The 15,405-nt window shown below is 42.8% G+C and overlaps 1 protein-coding gene across 1 annotated transcript; it reads right to left on the bottom strand.

Annotated features, from left to right (window-relative positions):
- Positions 1-13,145: 13,145 nt before the first annotated feature.
- Positions 13,146-14,387, bottom strand: c22h11orf96 (chromosome 22 C11orf96 homolog). Its single transcript, XM_072592674.1, has one exon. It carries the CDS (start codon positions 14,236-14,238, stop codon positions 13,870-13,872), a length of 369 nt encoding a protein of 122 aa, XP_072448775.1. The 5' UTR covers positions 14,239-14,387; the 3' UTR covers positions 13,146-13,869.
- Between the last annotated feature and the right edge of the window lie 1,018 nt (positions 14,388-15,405).

Raw genomic sequence — 15,405 nt, 5'->3', positions numbered from 1 at the left:
AAGGAGTTGTGTGTGCCTTAGCTGGACTCTCAAAATTGATGTAATCTATGTCCCCGATAGACACAGTCAGCAAAGACTATTATCCTATTAAACAGGGTTGGATCCAATTCAAGCTCCCAAAGGTGATAAAGTACAGTTTTAAAATCAGACTACACAAGAGAGATCATTTTAATTTTCTACAGCAATGTAAAATGGGTGACCTCAGTTTGACTGGTTATTATACAACCGACAAGATTTTTCATTTTACTGAAAGCAACAATTTGCTTGTTTTGCATTATAATGAAAGTTCAAAATTCATGTTAGCATCTAATCCGTTATTTCACTTTTTGCATTTTAATAAGATTAAAAACAGCAATGTTGCCACATTCCTACCAGACCATAGGACTGTTCTGTTATTAGAGGTAACTGGTGGCAGTTGAACCTGAAGGTCTCCATACCTCAGGAAAGGGGCAGGATTGAGAAAGAAAATCCTTCATGGCAACCTCAGGTGGCAGCGAGAATTGAACACATGCTCTCAGCATCACTCCGTATCACAAACCTGCCCAGCCAACTGAGCAAGCCAATAATTAGTCAATGCTCTGTCCATTCTTATGTCTATCTTTGGGTTATCTGCTGTTGTATAAGGGTGTAACAGTCTGAAAAGGTCAATACTGAGGAATACACTCACTGTGATGATGTGATGAAGACTCACTGGGAGAAGAGCTTAGGTTCTTCATCATTCTTTGGTGTTGCTAGAGCTGCCCTCATCCTGGCAAGTGGGGAGTATTCCATTATACTCCTGACTCGTGTGTTGTAAATAAATGAACAAGCTTTGGGGAAATGGGAGATGAATTACTCTTTGCAGTATTCCTAGCTCTGACCTGCTCTTGTAGCCACTGTGTTTATGTGGTGATTCCAGTTGAGTTTCTGGTCAATGGTAACCCCAGGGATGTTGATAGTGGGTCATTCACTAATGCTAACAGCAGTGGTTAGATTGTCTCTTACTGGAGATGGTCATTGCCTGCCTGACATTGTGTGGAGTGAATTCTATTTGCCACTTGTCAGCCCAAGCCTGTGCAGTCACAGTCTAACGGTATGGGGTAAGCCCTTTAGGAGTGAGTGAGTGAATCTGCAATCTCATGGCCTGGTCTATCCCTCTCTCAACCGTGCCATCAAGCCAAAGGATCAACCCTGGTCCTATGGAGAGTTCAAGAGGACATGCCAGGAGCAGCACCAGGCATACCTGAAGATGAGGTGTCAACCTGACCATCAGTCTACTCTCGACCATCAGAAATGTGATGGAAACCATCAACAGAGCTATCAAACAATGCAGGTTTGGCAATAACCTGCTTGGTGACACCCAGTTTGTGTACAGTCAGGACCACTCAGCTCCTGACCTCATTACAGCCTTGGTTCAAATATGGACAAAAGAACTGAATTCCAGAATGGAGGTGAGAGTGACAGGTCTTGTTATCGAGTCTGCATTGGACTGAGTGCGGTATGTAGGAACCCTAGCAAAACTGGAACCAATGGGTTTCAGGGTACAAAGTCTCCGCTGGTTGGAGTCATACTGAGCAAAAGGAAAATGATTATTGTTGTTGGAGGTCTGTCATCTCAGCTTCAGGATATCCCTACAGGAGTTCCTCAGGATAGTCTCCTAGGCCCAACCAACTTCAGCTACTTCATCAGTGACCAACCCTCCATCATAAGCTCAGAAGTGGGGATGTTTGCTGATGATTGCACAATGTTCAGCCCCATTTGTGGCTCCTTTGATAGCAGTCCATGTTCAAATGCAACAAGATCTGGACAATATCCAGGCTTGGGCTGACAAGTGGCAAGTAACATTCACTCCACACAATGTCAGACAGGCAATGACCATCTCCAATAAGAGACAAGCTAACCACTGCTGTTAGCATTAGTGAATGTCCCATTATCAACATCCCTGGGGTTACCATTGACCAGAAACTCAACTGGACTCACTACATAAACACAGTGCCTACAACAGCAGGTTAGAGCTAGGAATACTGCCGAGAGTAATTCATCTCCTGATTCCCAAAGGTTTGTCCATTTATTTACAACACACGAGTCAGGAGTATAATGGAATACTCCCCACCTGCCTGGATGAGTGCAGCTCCAACAACACAAAAGAAGCTTGACACCCTCCCGGACAAAGCAGCCACTTGATTGGCACCACATCCACAAGCATCTACTCCCCCTACCACCGACGGTCAGTAGCAGCAGATTGTACCATTACAAGATGCACTGCAGAAATTCACCACTGATCCTCAGATAGCACATTCCAAGCCCACAACCAATTTTATCTTGAAGGACAAGGCAGTAGATACATGGGAACACCACCACCTGCCAATTCCCCCCCAAGCTACTCACCATCCTGACTTGAGAATATATCATCATTCCTTCACTGACATTGGATCAAAATCTTGGCCAGCCAATGACGCCCACATCCCATGAGTGAACAAAAATAAATCATATAATTTGCACGTAATCACTATCAGGCAATTAACTACATCTCATTTCAACATGAGTCTTTTCTCATTAGACTACCAGGTGATTTTCCTCTCTCACATAAACCAAATTGGTCCCAAAAATCCCTACCAGGAAAAAGGATAGTAGCAACAAATCTACCAGACTTTGATTAATTGATTATAATTTGACAGGGACGTCGCTGGCTGGTCAGCATATATTGCTCATCCCAATTTGCCCTTGAGAAGGTGGTGGTGAGCTGCCTTCTTGAACTGCTGCAGTCCATTTGATGTTGGTGCAGCCACAACACCATTAGGGAGGATGTTCCAGGATTTTGGAGTGCTCATGTGACATGATAGGCAGTGGTGAGGGTTTATCTATAGCATGGGTAAATGGTGGGAACTCCATTTAGCTGCCTCCTACATGCTGGCAGCAGTGGAGATCTGGAAGTTTCTTCAGACATGATTGTAAGAAAGCAGATCTGCAGATAGTCAGCAGCCTAGAGGAACTGAACATTGAAGAATGCTGCAGAGAAGAACCTCACAACATTTAACAAGGCAGAATTTGCAGCGAATGGTAAAGAAGCATTTCAGACCTGGTAAGAGATTCACAGCAGCAAGTGTGAGCTCAGAACTCCATGGAGCGGGACCACAAATCCCACTGAGCCTGATACAGAACTTCACGGGTATTCCTGAGCCAAGATTCATCTGGAGTGCAAATTGATATCAGAGATTCCATGAGTAGGGTTAGAATTTCTGTGGGCATGGGAAAATCATTTTTAAAAACACGGTGCAGATTATAAACTGGAAAAGTGGAGGAATGCAGTGCAGCTCTGAATGAGCAAGTGGGCACTACAAAACACAACTACAAGCAACTTAAAGTGAGGTCATAGATCCAGCAACATCACCGAGTCAGAATTAAAACAAAAAAGGGGCAAATTAGAAGCATAGGCAAACAAATTCCAATTTAAAGAAGAAAGTTGGGGGACTATTCAGATTGCAGAAATGGCAAGAGATCCAATACTTAAACCACGTTAAAGGCAGGAAGCATTTTTTTAACCCTCACACCACAGGACTCGTCTGGGAAAAGCAGTGAAAGCAACAGGGATTATTAGTTCGAGTCACAGGAAGTAGGAAGCATCTGGAATAACTGTTCATGGAATGGGATTCATCTCAAAGAGTAATGAAGAATGATATTCATTCTGTAAAGCCATTAAGAAAATGGGAATTGTTTATGAAGGCCATGGTTAGCAGGATTCATTTAGAGCATCCATTATAAAGCTGGGAATCATTCATTTCACCCACAAAAGGAAGGAAATATCCATTTTACTTGCAGGAGGCAGAAATGCTCCATTATGATTGCAGAAAGATGTCAAAAACTGTCAGTACAACAATACAGTAGCAGCATGGCTACCCTGCAAAGTACAGCCTTTACAGTAAGGAAAATAACTCATCACATTAGGAAGGCAATTTCTAAAAACATTGTCAGAAAGGGTTACTTTCAGAGATGGACTGAGAAACACACAGAACTAAACATTTTGGAGCAAACAATTCTTCAGATTCAGAATTGCTTTCAAACTAGATACTAAATTAGAAACTGAACGAATCAATACACTTTTGTATGCAATTGGAAATATAGCTGATGATGTTGAAGTTTGCCAAATCGTGAAATAAGCACCAGGTGTTTTTGATGAGCTTCTGAGAGTGTTTGACAATTATTTTATCCTGAGAACAAATAAAATTCTTGAAAGACCAAGATTTAAGAAAAGGGTTGAACAGAAGCATCCAGAGAGAGCCACCAATCATTTCATGAATTATGTCTGCAGGTTAGTGGACAATAGATGTTTAAAGTGAGAATTCATTAGAACCAGAATTGTTGGAATTGGGTTCATGAGCCTTTGTGTTAGATTTAATACAGTCCAAAGAAGATTTGCTCTCAGAGAAAGCCATTCAGATGTTGAGTGATGCTAAAGCCTGGAAATAACATGAATCAGCCTATCACATGAGAGCAATGGAATTAATTCATTTTTCAAATTCATTCATGGGTGTGGGTGTTGCTGGATGAGCCAGCATTTATAGACCACCTGTAGTTACCCTTGAGAAAAATGGGATGAACTGCCATCTTGAGTTGCTATGGTCCATGTGTTGTAAGTAGTTCCACAATATCATCAGGGAGAGAGTTCTCAGACTCCAACAACACCATTGGAATGATGATATATTTCCAAGTCAGGATGGTGAGTGGCTTGGAAGGGAACTTGCAGGTGGTGGTGTTCCCATGTATCTGCTGCCCTTGCCCTTTGAGATCACAGAGTCATAGAGTCATAGAGATGTACAGCATGGAAACATTCGGTCCAACTCATCCACGCCAACCAGATATCCCAATACAATCTAGTCCCACCTGCCAGCACCCGGCCCATATCACTCCAAACCCTTCCTTGTCATATACCCATCCAAATGCCTCTTAAATGTTGCAATTGTATCAGCTTCCACCACATCCTCTGGCAGCTCATTCCATACACATACCACCCTCTGCATGAAAAAGTTGCCCCTTAGGTCTCTTTTATATCTTTCCCCTCTCACCCTAAACCAATACCCTCTAGTCCTGGACTCCCTGGCCCCAGGGAAAAGACTTGGTGTATTTATCCTATCCATGCCCCTCATAATTTTGTAAACCTCTATAAGGTCACCCCTCAGCCTCCGATGCTCCAGGGAAAACAGCCCCAGCCTGTTCAGCCTCTCCCTGTAGCTCAAATCCTCCAACCCTGGCAACATCCTTGTAAATCTTTTCTGAACCCCTTCAAGTTTCACAACATCTTTCCGATAGGAAGGAGACCAGAATTGCACTCAATATTCCAACAGTAGCCTAACCAATGTCCTGTACAGCCGTGACATGACCTCCCAACTCCTGTACTCAATACTCTGACCAATAAAGGAAAGCATAACAAACGCCTTCTTCACTATCCTATCTACCTGCAATTCCACTTTCAAGGAGCTATGGACCTGCACTCCAACGTCTCTTTGTTCAGCAACATTCCCTGGGACCTTACCATTAAGTGTATAAGTTCTGCTCAGATTTGCTTTCCCAAAATGCAGCAACTCGCACTTATCTGAATTAAACTCCGTCTGCCACTTCTCAGCACATTGACCCATCTGGTCCAGATCTTGTTTTAATCAGAGGTCACCCTCTTCACTGTCCACTACACCTCCAATTTTGGTGTCATCTGCAAACTTACTAACTGTACCTCTTACGCTCGCATCCAAATCATGAAATAGTTTCAGGTTTTGAAGGTATAGTCTAAGGAGCTTTGATGAATTCCTGCAGTGCATCTTGTAGATGGTAGCTACAGCTCTACAGTGGTAAGGTGACTGAATGTGGATGCGGTACCAATCAATCAGGATGCTTTGTCCTGGTTGGTGCCAAGCTTGTTGAGTGTTGTTGGAGATGCACTTATCCAGGCAAGTGGGGAGCATTCCTTCACTATCCTGACTTAAGCCTTGTAGATGATGGACAGCCTTTGGGGAGTCAGGTGGTAAGTTACTCACTGCAGGATTCCTTGCCTCTGACTTGATCTTGGAGCCATTATGATTATGACTCACATGATTCGTCCACTTCAGTTTCTGATCAATGGTAAGTCTTAAGGTACAAAACCCCTTAAAGACACACACGAAATGCCAGTACAGAGAGTAGGACAGACATCACATACATCATCAGTACTGTGGAGAAATCACCTTATGGACACAAGGAGCACTCTGTTATTAAAAATAAGAATGCTTTGTATAAACAATATGGCATTTTCAGCTAATGCTCCAAAGTAGGATGAAGCCACGAAGCAACAAGAAGTCAGATAGCTCCTCACACAAATATATTAATGATCTGGAGCAGGCTACAACATTTGAAAATAAGCAAAAGGCTTTCCTAGGGTTAATTGGTGATCTAGATGTAGCTTTTTGTGAAGGTGATATTTATATCAAAGGGTATTTTAATAATTCTAATTTTGACACAGTTTGAGTGTCACTACATTATTGGATAATTGGAGAACTAATCTTTCCAGCCTACTGCACTGCAATTGCATGGTCCAGGGTATATGTCACTTAAAATTAGGAAATTGAGTCTCACAAATTTGATTGAGATTTTTGAAGAGGTGACCGAGAAGATAGATGAAGGCAGAGCAGTAGACATTGTCTACATGGACTTTAATAAGGCCTTTGACAAGGCAGCATATGGTTGACTAGTTATATGGGATCCAGGGAGGGCTAACCAATTGGATACAAAATTAGCAAAGAGTTTATCCCAGATTCCCACTGACATCATACCCACCAATGCCTCCACTGATGCTCAGTATCAGCAATGTGTACCATCTTCCAAATATCCCAATAATTAAGGAGAGTCAGGGGGCAGAGTTGAGTATGGTAGTCATTACAAAAGAGCAAGTCCTGGAAAAGTTAAAAGGTCTAAACATTGGTAAATTTCCTGGCCCCGATGGCCTACATCCTAGAGTTCTGAGAGAGGTGGCTGAGGAAATAGCGGAGGCGTTGGTTGTGATCTTTCAAAAGTCACTGGAGTCAGGGAAAGTCCCAGATGATGGAAAATCGCTGTTGTAACCCCCTTGTTCAAGAAAGGATCAAGACAAAAGATAGAAAATTATAGGCCAATTAGCCTAACCTCGATTGTTGGTAAAATTCTAGAATCCATCGTTAAGGATGAGATTTCTAAATTCTTGGAAGTGCAGGGTCAGATTAGATTAAGTCAGCGTGGACTTAGTAAGAGGAGGTCGTACCTGACAAACCTGTTAGAATTCTTTGAAGAGGGAACAAGTAGGTTAGACCAGGGAAACCCAGTGAATGTTATCTATCTAGACTTCTAAAAGGCCTTTGATAAGGTGTCTCAAGGGAGGCTGCTGAGTGAGGTGAGGGCCCATGGTGTTCGAGGTGAGCTACTGGCATGGATTGAGGATTAGCTGTCTGACAGAAGGCAGAGAGTTGGGATAAAAGGTTCTTTTTCAGAATGGTAGCAGGTGACAAGTGGTGTCCCACAAGGTTCAGTGTTGGGGCCACAGCTGTTCACTTTATATATTAATGATCTGGATGAAGGGGCTGGGGGCATTCTAGCAAAGTTTGCCGATGATACAAAGCTAGGTGGACAGGAAGGTAGTACTGAGGAGGTAGAGAGGCTGCTGAAAGATTTAGACAGTTTAGGAGAGTGTTCCAGGAAATGGCTGATGACATTCAATGTGAGCAAATGCGAGGTCTTGCACTATGGAAAAGAAATACAGGCATGGACTATTTTCTAAACAGTGAGAAAATTCATAAAGCTGACGTACAAAGGGATCTGGGAGTGTTAGTCCAGGATTCTCTAAAGGTTAACTTGCAGGTTGAGTCCGTAATTAAGAAAGCGAATATAATGTTATCATTTATCTCAAGAAGGTTGGAATATAAAAGCAGTGATGTGCTTCTGAGATTTTGTAAAGCTCTAGTCAGGCTCCAGTTAGAATACTATGTCCAATTTTGGGCCCCACACCTCAGGAAGGACATACGGGCACTGGAGCGTGTCCAGCGGAGATTCACACGGATGATCCCTGGAATGGTCGGCCTAACATATGATGAAAGGCTGAGGATCCTGGGATTGTATTCATTAGAGTTTAGAAGGTTGAGGGGAGATCTAATAGAAACTGACAAGATAATGCATGGCTTAGAAAGAGTGGACGCTGGGAAGTTGTTTCTGTTAGGGAGGGAGAGTAGGACCCGTGGCACAACCTTAGAATTAGAGGGGGTCAATTCAGAACAGTAATGAGGAGACATTTCTTCAGCCAGAGAGTGGTAGGCCTGTGGAATTCATTGCTACGGAGTGCAGTGGAGGCTGGAACATTAAATGTCTTCAAGGCAGAGATTGATAAATTCTTGATCTTGCAAGGAATTAAGGGAAAAAGGGGAGAGTGCGGGTAAACGGAGTTGAAATGCCCATCAACCATGATTAAATGGCAGAGTGGACTTGATGGGTCGAATGGCCTTACTTCCACTCCTATGTCTCATGATCTTTTGGTCTACAAGATGTACTGCAGAAATTCACCAAGACTCCTTGGACCAAACCTTTTCAATGACCACGTGCAAATTCACTTCCAAGTAAATCACCAGCCAGACTCGGAAATAATTTGCCATTCATTTAGTGTCACTGAAACACCTGCGACACTCATTGTCATGGTATTGTGGGTGTCCTTCGACCAATGCTCTGCAGCTGTTCGTGAAGATAGGTTACTATCACCTTTTCCAGGGCATTGGGATGGGCCATACTTCCCATAAATTAATTTTTAAAATATCCCTACGCACCTTGGAAAATTCTATATCCTTTAATGAAACAAGTTGAGACCTACTTCCCATAAATTAATTTTTAAAATATCCCTACGCACCTTGGAAAATTCTATATCCTTTAATGAAACAAGTTGAGAAACAACTTGAAGAGATGGCCTGAACATCAGTCAGGTACACTTGTTTGATGATCAAGCAAATCTCCAAATATTTCCTTTTGTCAAAACCACTTGTTTTGGAAATACCTCATTGAAACAGTTATATTTCACATCCAAACAAAGCTGATTGAGAGATTTTTTTAGACAAATTCCTAAATTGTATTTTCAGTCATTAAAACAACATAAGTATATGACACACTGTGACACTTAGTGAATAGTTTCTCAAACCAGCCATGACTTATTTGTGACTTGTGAGTTATTAAGGTGATGCCATCTATGAAGTTTACTGCGTGGTGTCATTAGTCCTGAGACTAGCCTGACTTACGACACTCATGCTCAGAAATAACGCAGAGAGCAATTATATTTCACAAGGAACACCTCAGTGACAAAATGATATTTCACAGCAGACATGTTTGTGCTCAGAAATTACTTTTTAAAATGTGTTTAATGTTCAGAGTATGTGAAAAAAATACTATGAATAGAAACACAGAGTAACCTTGTGATATAACAGATTTCTAAGTCACTGAAAAGTAATCTGCTCCACCTAGCATGTGGGAGTATGCATAATTGCCCAGCTGACTACAAAATATCGCTTGTAAGTGTTTGACTGGCTGAGATCATAGTGTTTTTCTTATTTTTTTACTAACAGTAAATTACCTTATGAGCTTATTTTGTTTATTGCTCTTAAATAATAGGCACAGCTCCTGAAATAAAACTCAACTGTTATTGATTACATGAATGTTGCACAATGACAGTCAGTGACTAACCACGGGGTCAGCACTGCAAAATGCACAGCAGAAATTCACCAAAGCTCCTTAGGCAACACCTTCCAAAACACATGACCACTTCGAAACAAGAGGACAAAGGCAACTGATATATGGGAACACTTCTGCCTGCAAATTTCCCTCCAGGCCAGTCACCATCCTGACTCTGTAAGACGGTCAGACAAAGGAACAGAATTCAGCCACTAAGCCCATCAAGTCTGCTCATAGCTGGTACGTTTCTCATCCCATTTGGTTGCCTTCTCCCCATAATCTCTGACCCCCTTACTAAGCAACAGCCTGTCTTAAAGACACTCAGTGACTTGGCCTCTATAGTCTTCTGTGGCAATGAGAACCATGGATTCACCACTCTTTGGATGAATTGCATGATTGGATTGAGAGGACTTTTACATAAATTGAAACTAGGCCTTGGGTCCTAGTCTCTCCATGTCCAACCTATCCAGGTCTCCCAGTATTCACAGAGGTAGATTGCCATGCCTTTAGTGTCGCTGGGTCAAAATCCTCAAACGGCATTGTGGGTTTCCTTACACCACAGGACTGCATTGGTTCACAATCATTATCGTAGTCCCACTTTCGAATTTCATCAGTAACTTCTGACTCATACTACAGGTAACCCACATGTGTGGATACTGACTTGAGGAATATTTCCCACTACTCAGTGCAAAATAACAATCTTTCTCTTGCACCAAACTTTTGAATTGTGATAAGCATGTGTCAGGCCCCACACATCACAGTGCAGCACTCAAACCTTTTCCAGGAGTTGCAAACAATAGGGTGACCCATCCGTGATAGAGAATATTGGTGCATGTAATGAGAGGCATCCCTTGAGCCACTCCTGCTCTCTGACCTAGTTGCACTTGGATATAGCTTGCCCTTTGCCGAACATGCTGAAGTTTCTCAGTTTAGACTGGGCTGTTTGATTTTGACAGGCTGGAGTGGTTACTTAGTTGGTAACACAAGGACTATAGAAGATTGTGGATGTTTTTTTAAACAGTGCCAATGCGCTGTATCTAGAGGGGAGACGATGGCCTAGTGGTATTTTGTTAGACCAGTCATCCAGAGATCCAGCTTATGTTCTGGGGCAAGTTTTCAAAGGCCCCATGGCAGATGGTGGAATTCAAATTCAACTTTTTTTTTGAATTTGGAAATAAAAATCTAATTATGACCAGAAAACCATTGTCAATTGTTGGAACAACCTGTCTGGTTCACTAATGTCCTTTAGGGAAGGGAAATTTGACAGCCCTTATCTGGGTCTAGCATACATAGGACTCCAGACCCACAGCAATGTGTTTAACACTTGAATCTCTGAGTAATTAGGGATGGGCAAAAAATACTGGCCTAGCCAATGACACCCTCATCTCCTGAATGAATAAAGGAGCAGTGTATACACTCTTGCCACATAGTTTTGGCAGCAGCAAATGGAGGAAGCAAGGCACAATGATCAAAGAACACTCACCTTTCTTTTAAACCTTAAATGTGCAGAAAATTCATTGAAGCACATATGCTTACTTTGTGTATGAGCTTAGGATCACAGCCCAACAACTCAGCCCATTACCAATTTGTTTACGAGGCATAGATGGGATCAGCTCCATTTGGCTTCCCCACTTCTAGCAGAGCCTTAATAGCAGCAGACAACAGTGGTTTACACAGTGACTCGGTCTTAAATTGCATGATTGGATTGAGAGGACTTTTACATAAATTGAAAGAGAACCATTATTCCACACTGCATGTTTGGTTTGAAAGCCTGCGCAGACATAATAAATTCCTTAAATCTCACATGAGGACAGCATTCCAAAGGCAGCAGTACATCAAGAGGTTTGAACCATAAGTCAAATCTTGCATTTATGCAGCACCATTCAGGACCACAGAGTGAAGTCCAAAGAACTCTATAGCTTCTGAAGAGTTTGCCACAGTGATGAAATGTAACAGGCTATTTGTGCAAAGCAAGATCCAAAGTACAATAACAACCCAATGGATAATGTTTCAAAAGTGACTGCTTGAACTAATCTAAGAATTTTCAAAGCCACAGCCAGTAGAATGGGGGAAGGACAAGGGCAGCAGACACACCATTACGACACTATCTGCAGACTCTTCTCCAAGCCCCTCACCAATCCAACTTGGAAATATATTGCCATTCCTTCAGTGCGATTGGGTCAAAAACCCTGAAATACAGCACTGGGGATGTCTCTTTACCGAGTGGACAGCATCAGTTTAAGGCAGCAGCGCACTTTTGCCTTCTCAAGGGCATCTGGGCATGGGCAATCAATGCTGGCCCAGTCAGCAATAACCATTTGCCAAGAATGCTTTTTCTTAAAGCAAAGCTGCAAGCACACACAGACAGCAAGTCATGCCCATAAATGCGCCGAGCCCCTGATATACCTGATTGCACTTGCATTATTCACCTTTCCTCCCCCCAGTTAAAAACACCACTTTCTAAATAAAATCAAACTTGAAAGGTGAGCTGGATTCCTACAGCAGTGCTTAAGTACTGGAAATGATAAACCAGCCAGCCATGGGTATAGCCTGTCAGACACGTGCAATACATTTCATTTGGCATCCCCTGGCACCTTAACACTAGGAAGCTGAAAAGTATGCAGCCAAATTAAAAGTACATGGGCATAGCTAGTACCTATTATAGATATGGAATAGAGATGGCATCAAGAAGAAGAGTGGTAGCAAGAGGGTGGAGTGTGTGTTACTTCAACTAAAACACAGCAGGAACCCACAGCTGCCTGACTGGTTAACCGGAGAGTGGGAGCTGAATTTAACACATTGGGAGGGAGGGAAGGGGAACAAACGGGGTGGGGGGAAAAAAAAAAAAGAAAAAAGTAGATAGATAAGAAAAAGCTAAAAAAATGTCAGTTACGGAACGGCGCTGTCGCTTTGAAAAACACAGGCTAGTGACAAGCGCGTCTCCTTCAGGCTGCACTATTTACACACCCCGGCCATTCAGCCCTCAAGCCAGCTGCGCGCCCATACTCCAGCGACAGCAGCGTGGAGATTCACAGTAGGAACATTTTGGGGGTGGGGAGGGACAGGCTGTTAGGATTGGATTGAAACCAAGATCGCATTTTTTGCTCACATGCTCAATGCAAAACAACAAAAAAAATTCAACTCTGGATTTTTTTTCAAAAAAAAAGGGGAGAGATTGATTACACAGAATTCGCGCAGAGCTGACGAGAAAGGAAAAGCACGTGTATTAATTCTAATATTATACATTGGAGCCGCATGGAAAACGCTAATGCGGCACAACATGATCTTAACGGCAGAACCCGGGAGACAGAAAAAAAATACTCTCGTGACTAGATAAACATGAAACCGAATCCAAAAGATTAGGGGAGAAGCAATACATTTTTTTTTAAAAAGAGCAAATTAGGACGTTTAGCAGGCAGACAGTACGATACTAACACAAAAAGGTCCAAGAAGTAGAAATTAAAAAAAAAGGTTTAAACTTACATTGATTTTATTAATAAGCCATTACAATATTAATTTTTGCAACTATCACAAAAATTACAAACATATAAATTACCATTTTTTAAAAGTATTAAAAGCATTGTACATTTTGGCAAGACTCCAAGCAAATTCTTAAAATCCTCGAGTATTCAGTATCTGCGGGTCCCACTCAGAGGAGAGTAGGAAGGACATTTAAATTACATTTCGCAATTCAATTATTCTGAGAGCAGCGTAGAAAAAAAAACCATTCTTCTTTGCTTTATTTTGCTAAAAGATTAAAAGTTGCATTTATAATCCGTGTCCCAAATTCAGTGACGTCCACAGCTGTTTTTTTTTCAAAAAAAGGCATAAAACGCCAGTTCGCTTTGCAACATCTCGCTCTCCAATTTGTGTGTATGTACGAGAGAGAGAGACCGAGCAAGAGGTTCTGCACAGAGCGTTCATTCCACGACTTGCAAAAATTCAAGCACAAAACGACATCTCACATCAGAACTTACTCCTGGCTGTTCGATTTTGTTGTCCTTGCACAAGTCAAAGTTGAAAATAGATTTTTTTTCCAAAAAAAGTCAGCTTTAAGAAAACTTCATTATGAAGCACAGTTACTTCTGTCCTGGTGGGGGTTTATGGAGCTGGCTGGGGGAGGGGAGGGGATGGGAGGGGATGGGGGGGTGGGGGGTAAAGCTGGGGGGGGTGGGAAGAGATGGTGAACCATCAATGGGCGGAATCGGAGTCACTGGAGTCCAGGCTATACCGCAGCTTGGAGTTGCTCAGGCTCGACTTGTGCACCCGCGAGTTCTGCGCACTCCTCCGGAGACACTCCAGCGACTGCAAGAACGACTTCTTGGCTTTCTCCTCCTCCAGCGCCGAGACCCCTTCCTCCTCCACCTCCTGGATCTCGTCGAAGGTGACCGGCTGGGTCTTGAAGCGGGCCTCCCTGGCTCTCCGCGGCTTCAGCTTGCTCTTCTGCAGCTGACGGCGCAGTGACTGCGGGTACTCCTCAGTGATCCCCGCGTAGCTGGGCATCACCGCCTGGTAACTGGTGCAGATACCCACCACCTCGCCCTGTTTGCCCGCTGCCATCTGTTTCGTTCTTCTCCTCCGGGGGTCCCCTCGCTCTTCCAGAGAGAGAGAGAGAGAGAGAGAGAAACACAAATCCTACCACTCAACTTGATACAACTTCGACTCTTGTGTCTGTGTGAGTGCTGCAGAAGCAATTTATATAGACAACTGTGGGCCACGTGGGCTCAGCCTCTCATGACACCAGTTGCCATTTAAAGGAATCCTGCGCGGTTTTTTTCTCTCTCTCTCTGAGCTGACGTTATTTCATTAATAGTGTGCTTTATCACTGGTCAGAATAAGATATCCGGTAACTCTTCTATTACAAACCCCGTTTTATTTTACTAGATTGTATTTAAAGTAGGACAACTTGGTCTTTAATTTGATCTGGACAGATGCTAATTAGCATTCGATTAACCCCCAGCCTCATCTGGAAATGGTTTTCTACTTGGACACTGACATTGTGAAGTGTTGTAATCAAGGCAGGAACACACACAGAAAGATCATCATTAAATAGAGGATACTGGGTAAACCCTTGTCTGGTTGGCGATTGTACAAAAAGGGGGCTATATCGGTTAAAATTAAAAATTTAAAACCAAAATCTATGGGCGCTAGAAATCTTTAACCGATACACAAAATGCTGCAGAAGAGTCAGAGGGGACTGGAAAATGTCAACTCTGTTTCTCTCTCCACAGATGCTGCCAGGCGGACTTCCAGCATTTTGTGTCTCTTTTTTTAAAAAAACATTCCGATCTCTAGCATCCGCAGCGTATTTCGCTTTTATTTCTATACTGTGAATTATTTTCTCGCCGAGGTTGTGGTTTCCGGTGTATTTACCACTAGTAGGAAGGTGGTGGGTTCCCGGTCCCCGATTGGAATGACAGGAACATCACTGGGTCACAGAATGATTTCACTTCGGGGGAATGTTTATTTGTGTATCAGCAGATCCATGTCCAAGCGCTATAGGCCAGATAGCTCGCTGTCCCAGAACTGCCCGGAACACTTTCACCTTTTAAACTGCAGCATACTTACTGAGGAAGTCACAGTCCTTGCCAACCCGGCTGTCTCGAATGCCACTTGAATTAATCGGGCTTTTCCAAACGAGAGGCTTTTTTTTTCGTTCTTATGCAAGTCAGGTCAATTTTAATTGTGATTTCTGATGTTGAATTTCCGCTCCCTTAAGGCAGTGCA

The sequence above is a fragment of the Chiloscyllium punctatum genome, chromosome 22, assembly GCF_047496795.1.
Source record: "Chiloscyllium punctatum isolate Juve2018m chromosome 22, sChiPun1.3, whole genome shotgun sequence".
Taxonomy (NCBI): domain Eukaryota; kingdom Metazoa; phylum Chordata; class Chondrichthyes; order Orectolobiformes; family Hemiscylliidae; genus Chiloscyllium; species Chiloscyllium punctatum.
Note: the sequence above shows the minus strand (reverse complement) of the source record. Positions and strands in the feature narration are given on the sequence as shown.

Bases quoted from the DNA above. Each gene is read 5' to 3' on its own strand.
- c22h11orf96 (XM_072592674.1), bottom strand. From the start codon at position 14,238: ATGGCAGCGGGCAAACAGGGCGAGGTGGTGGGTATCTGCACCAGTTAC.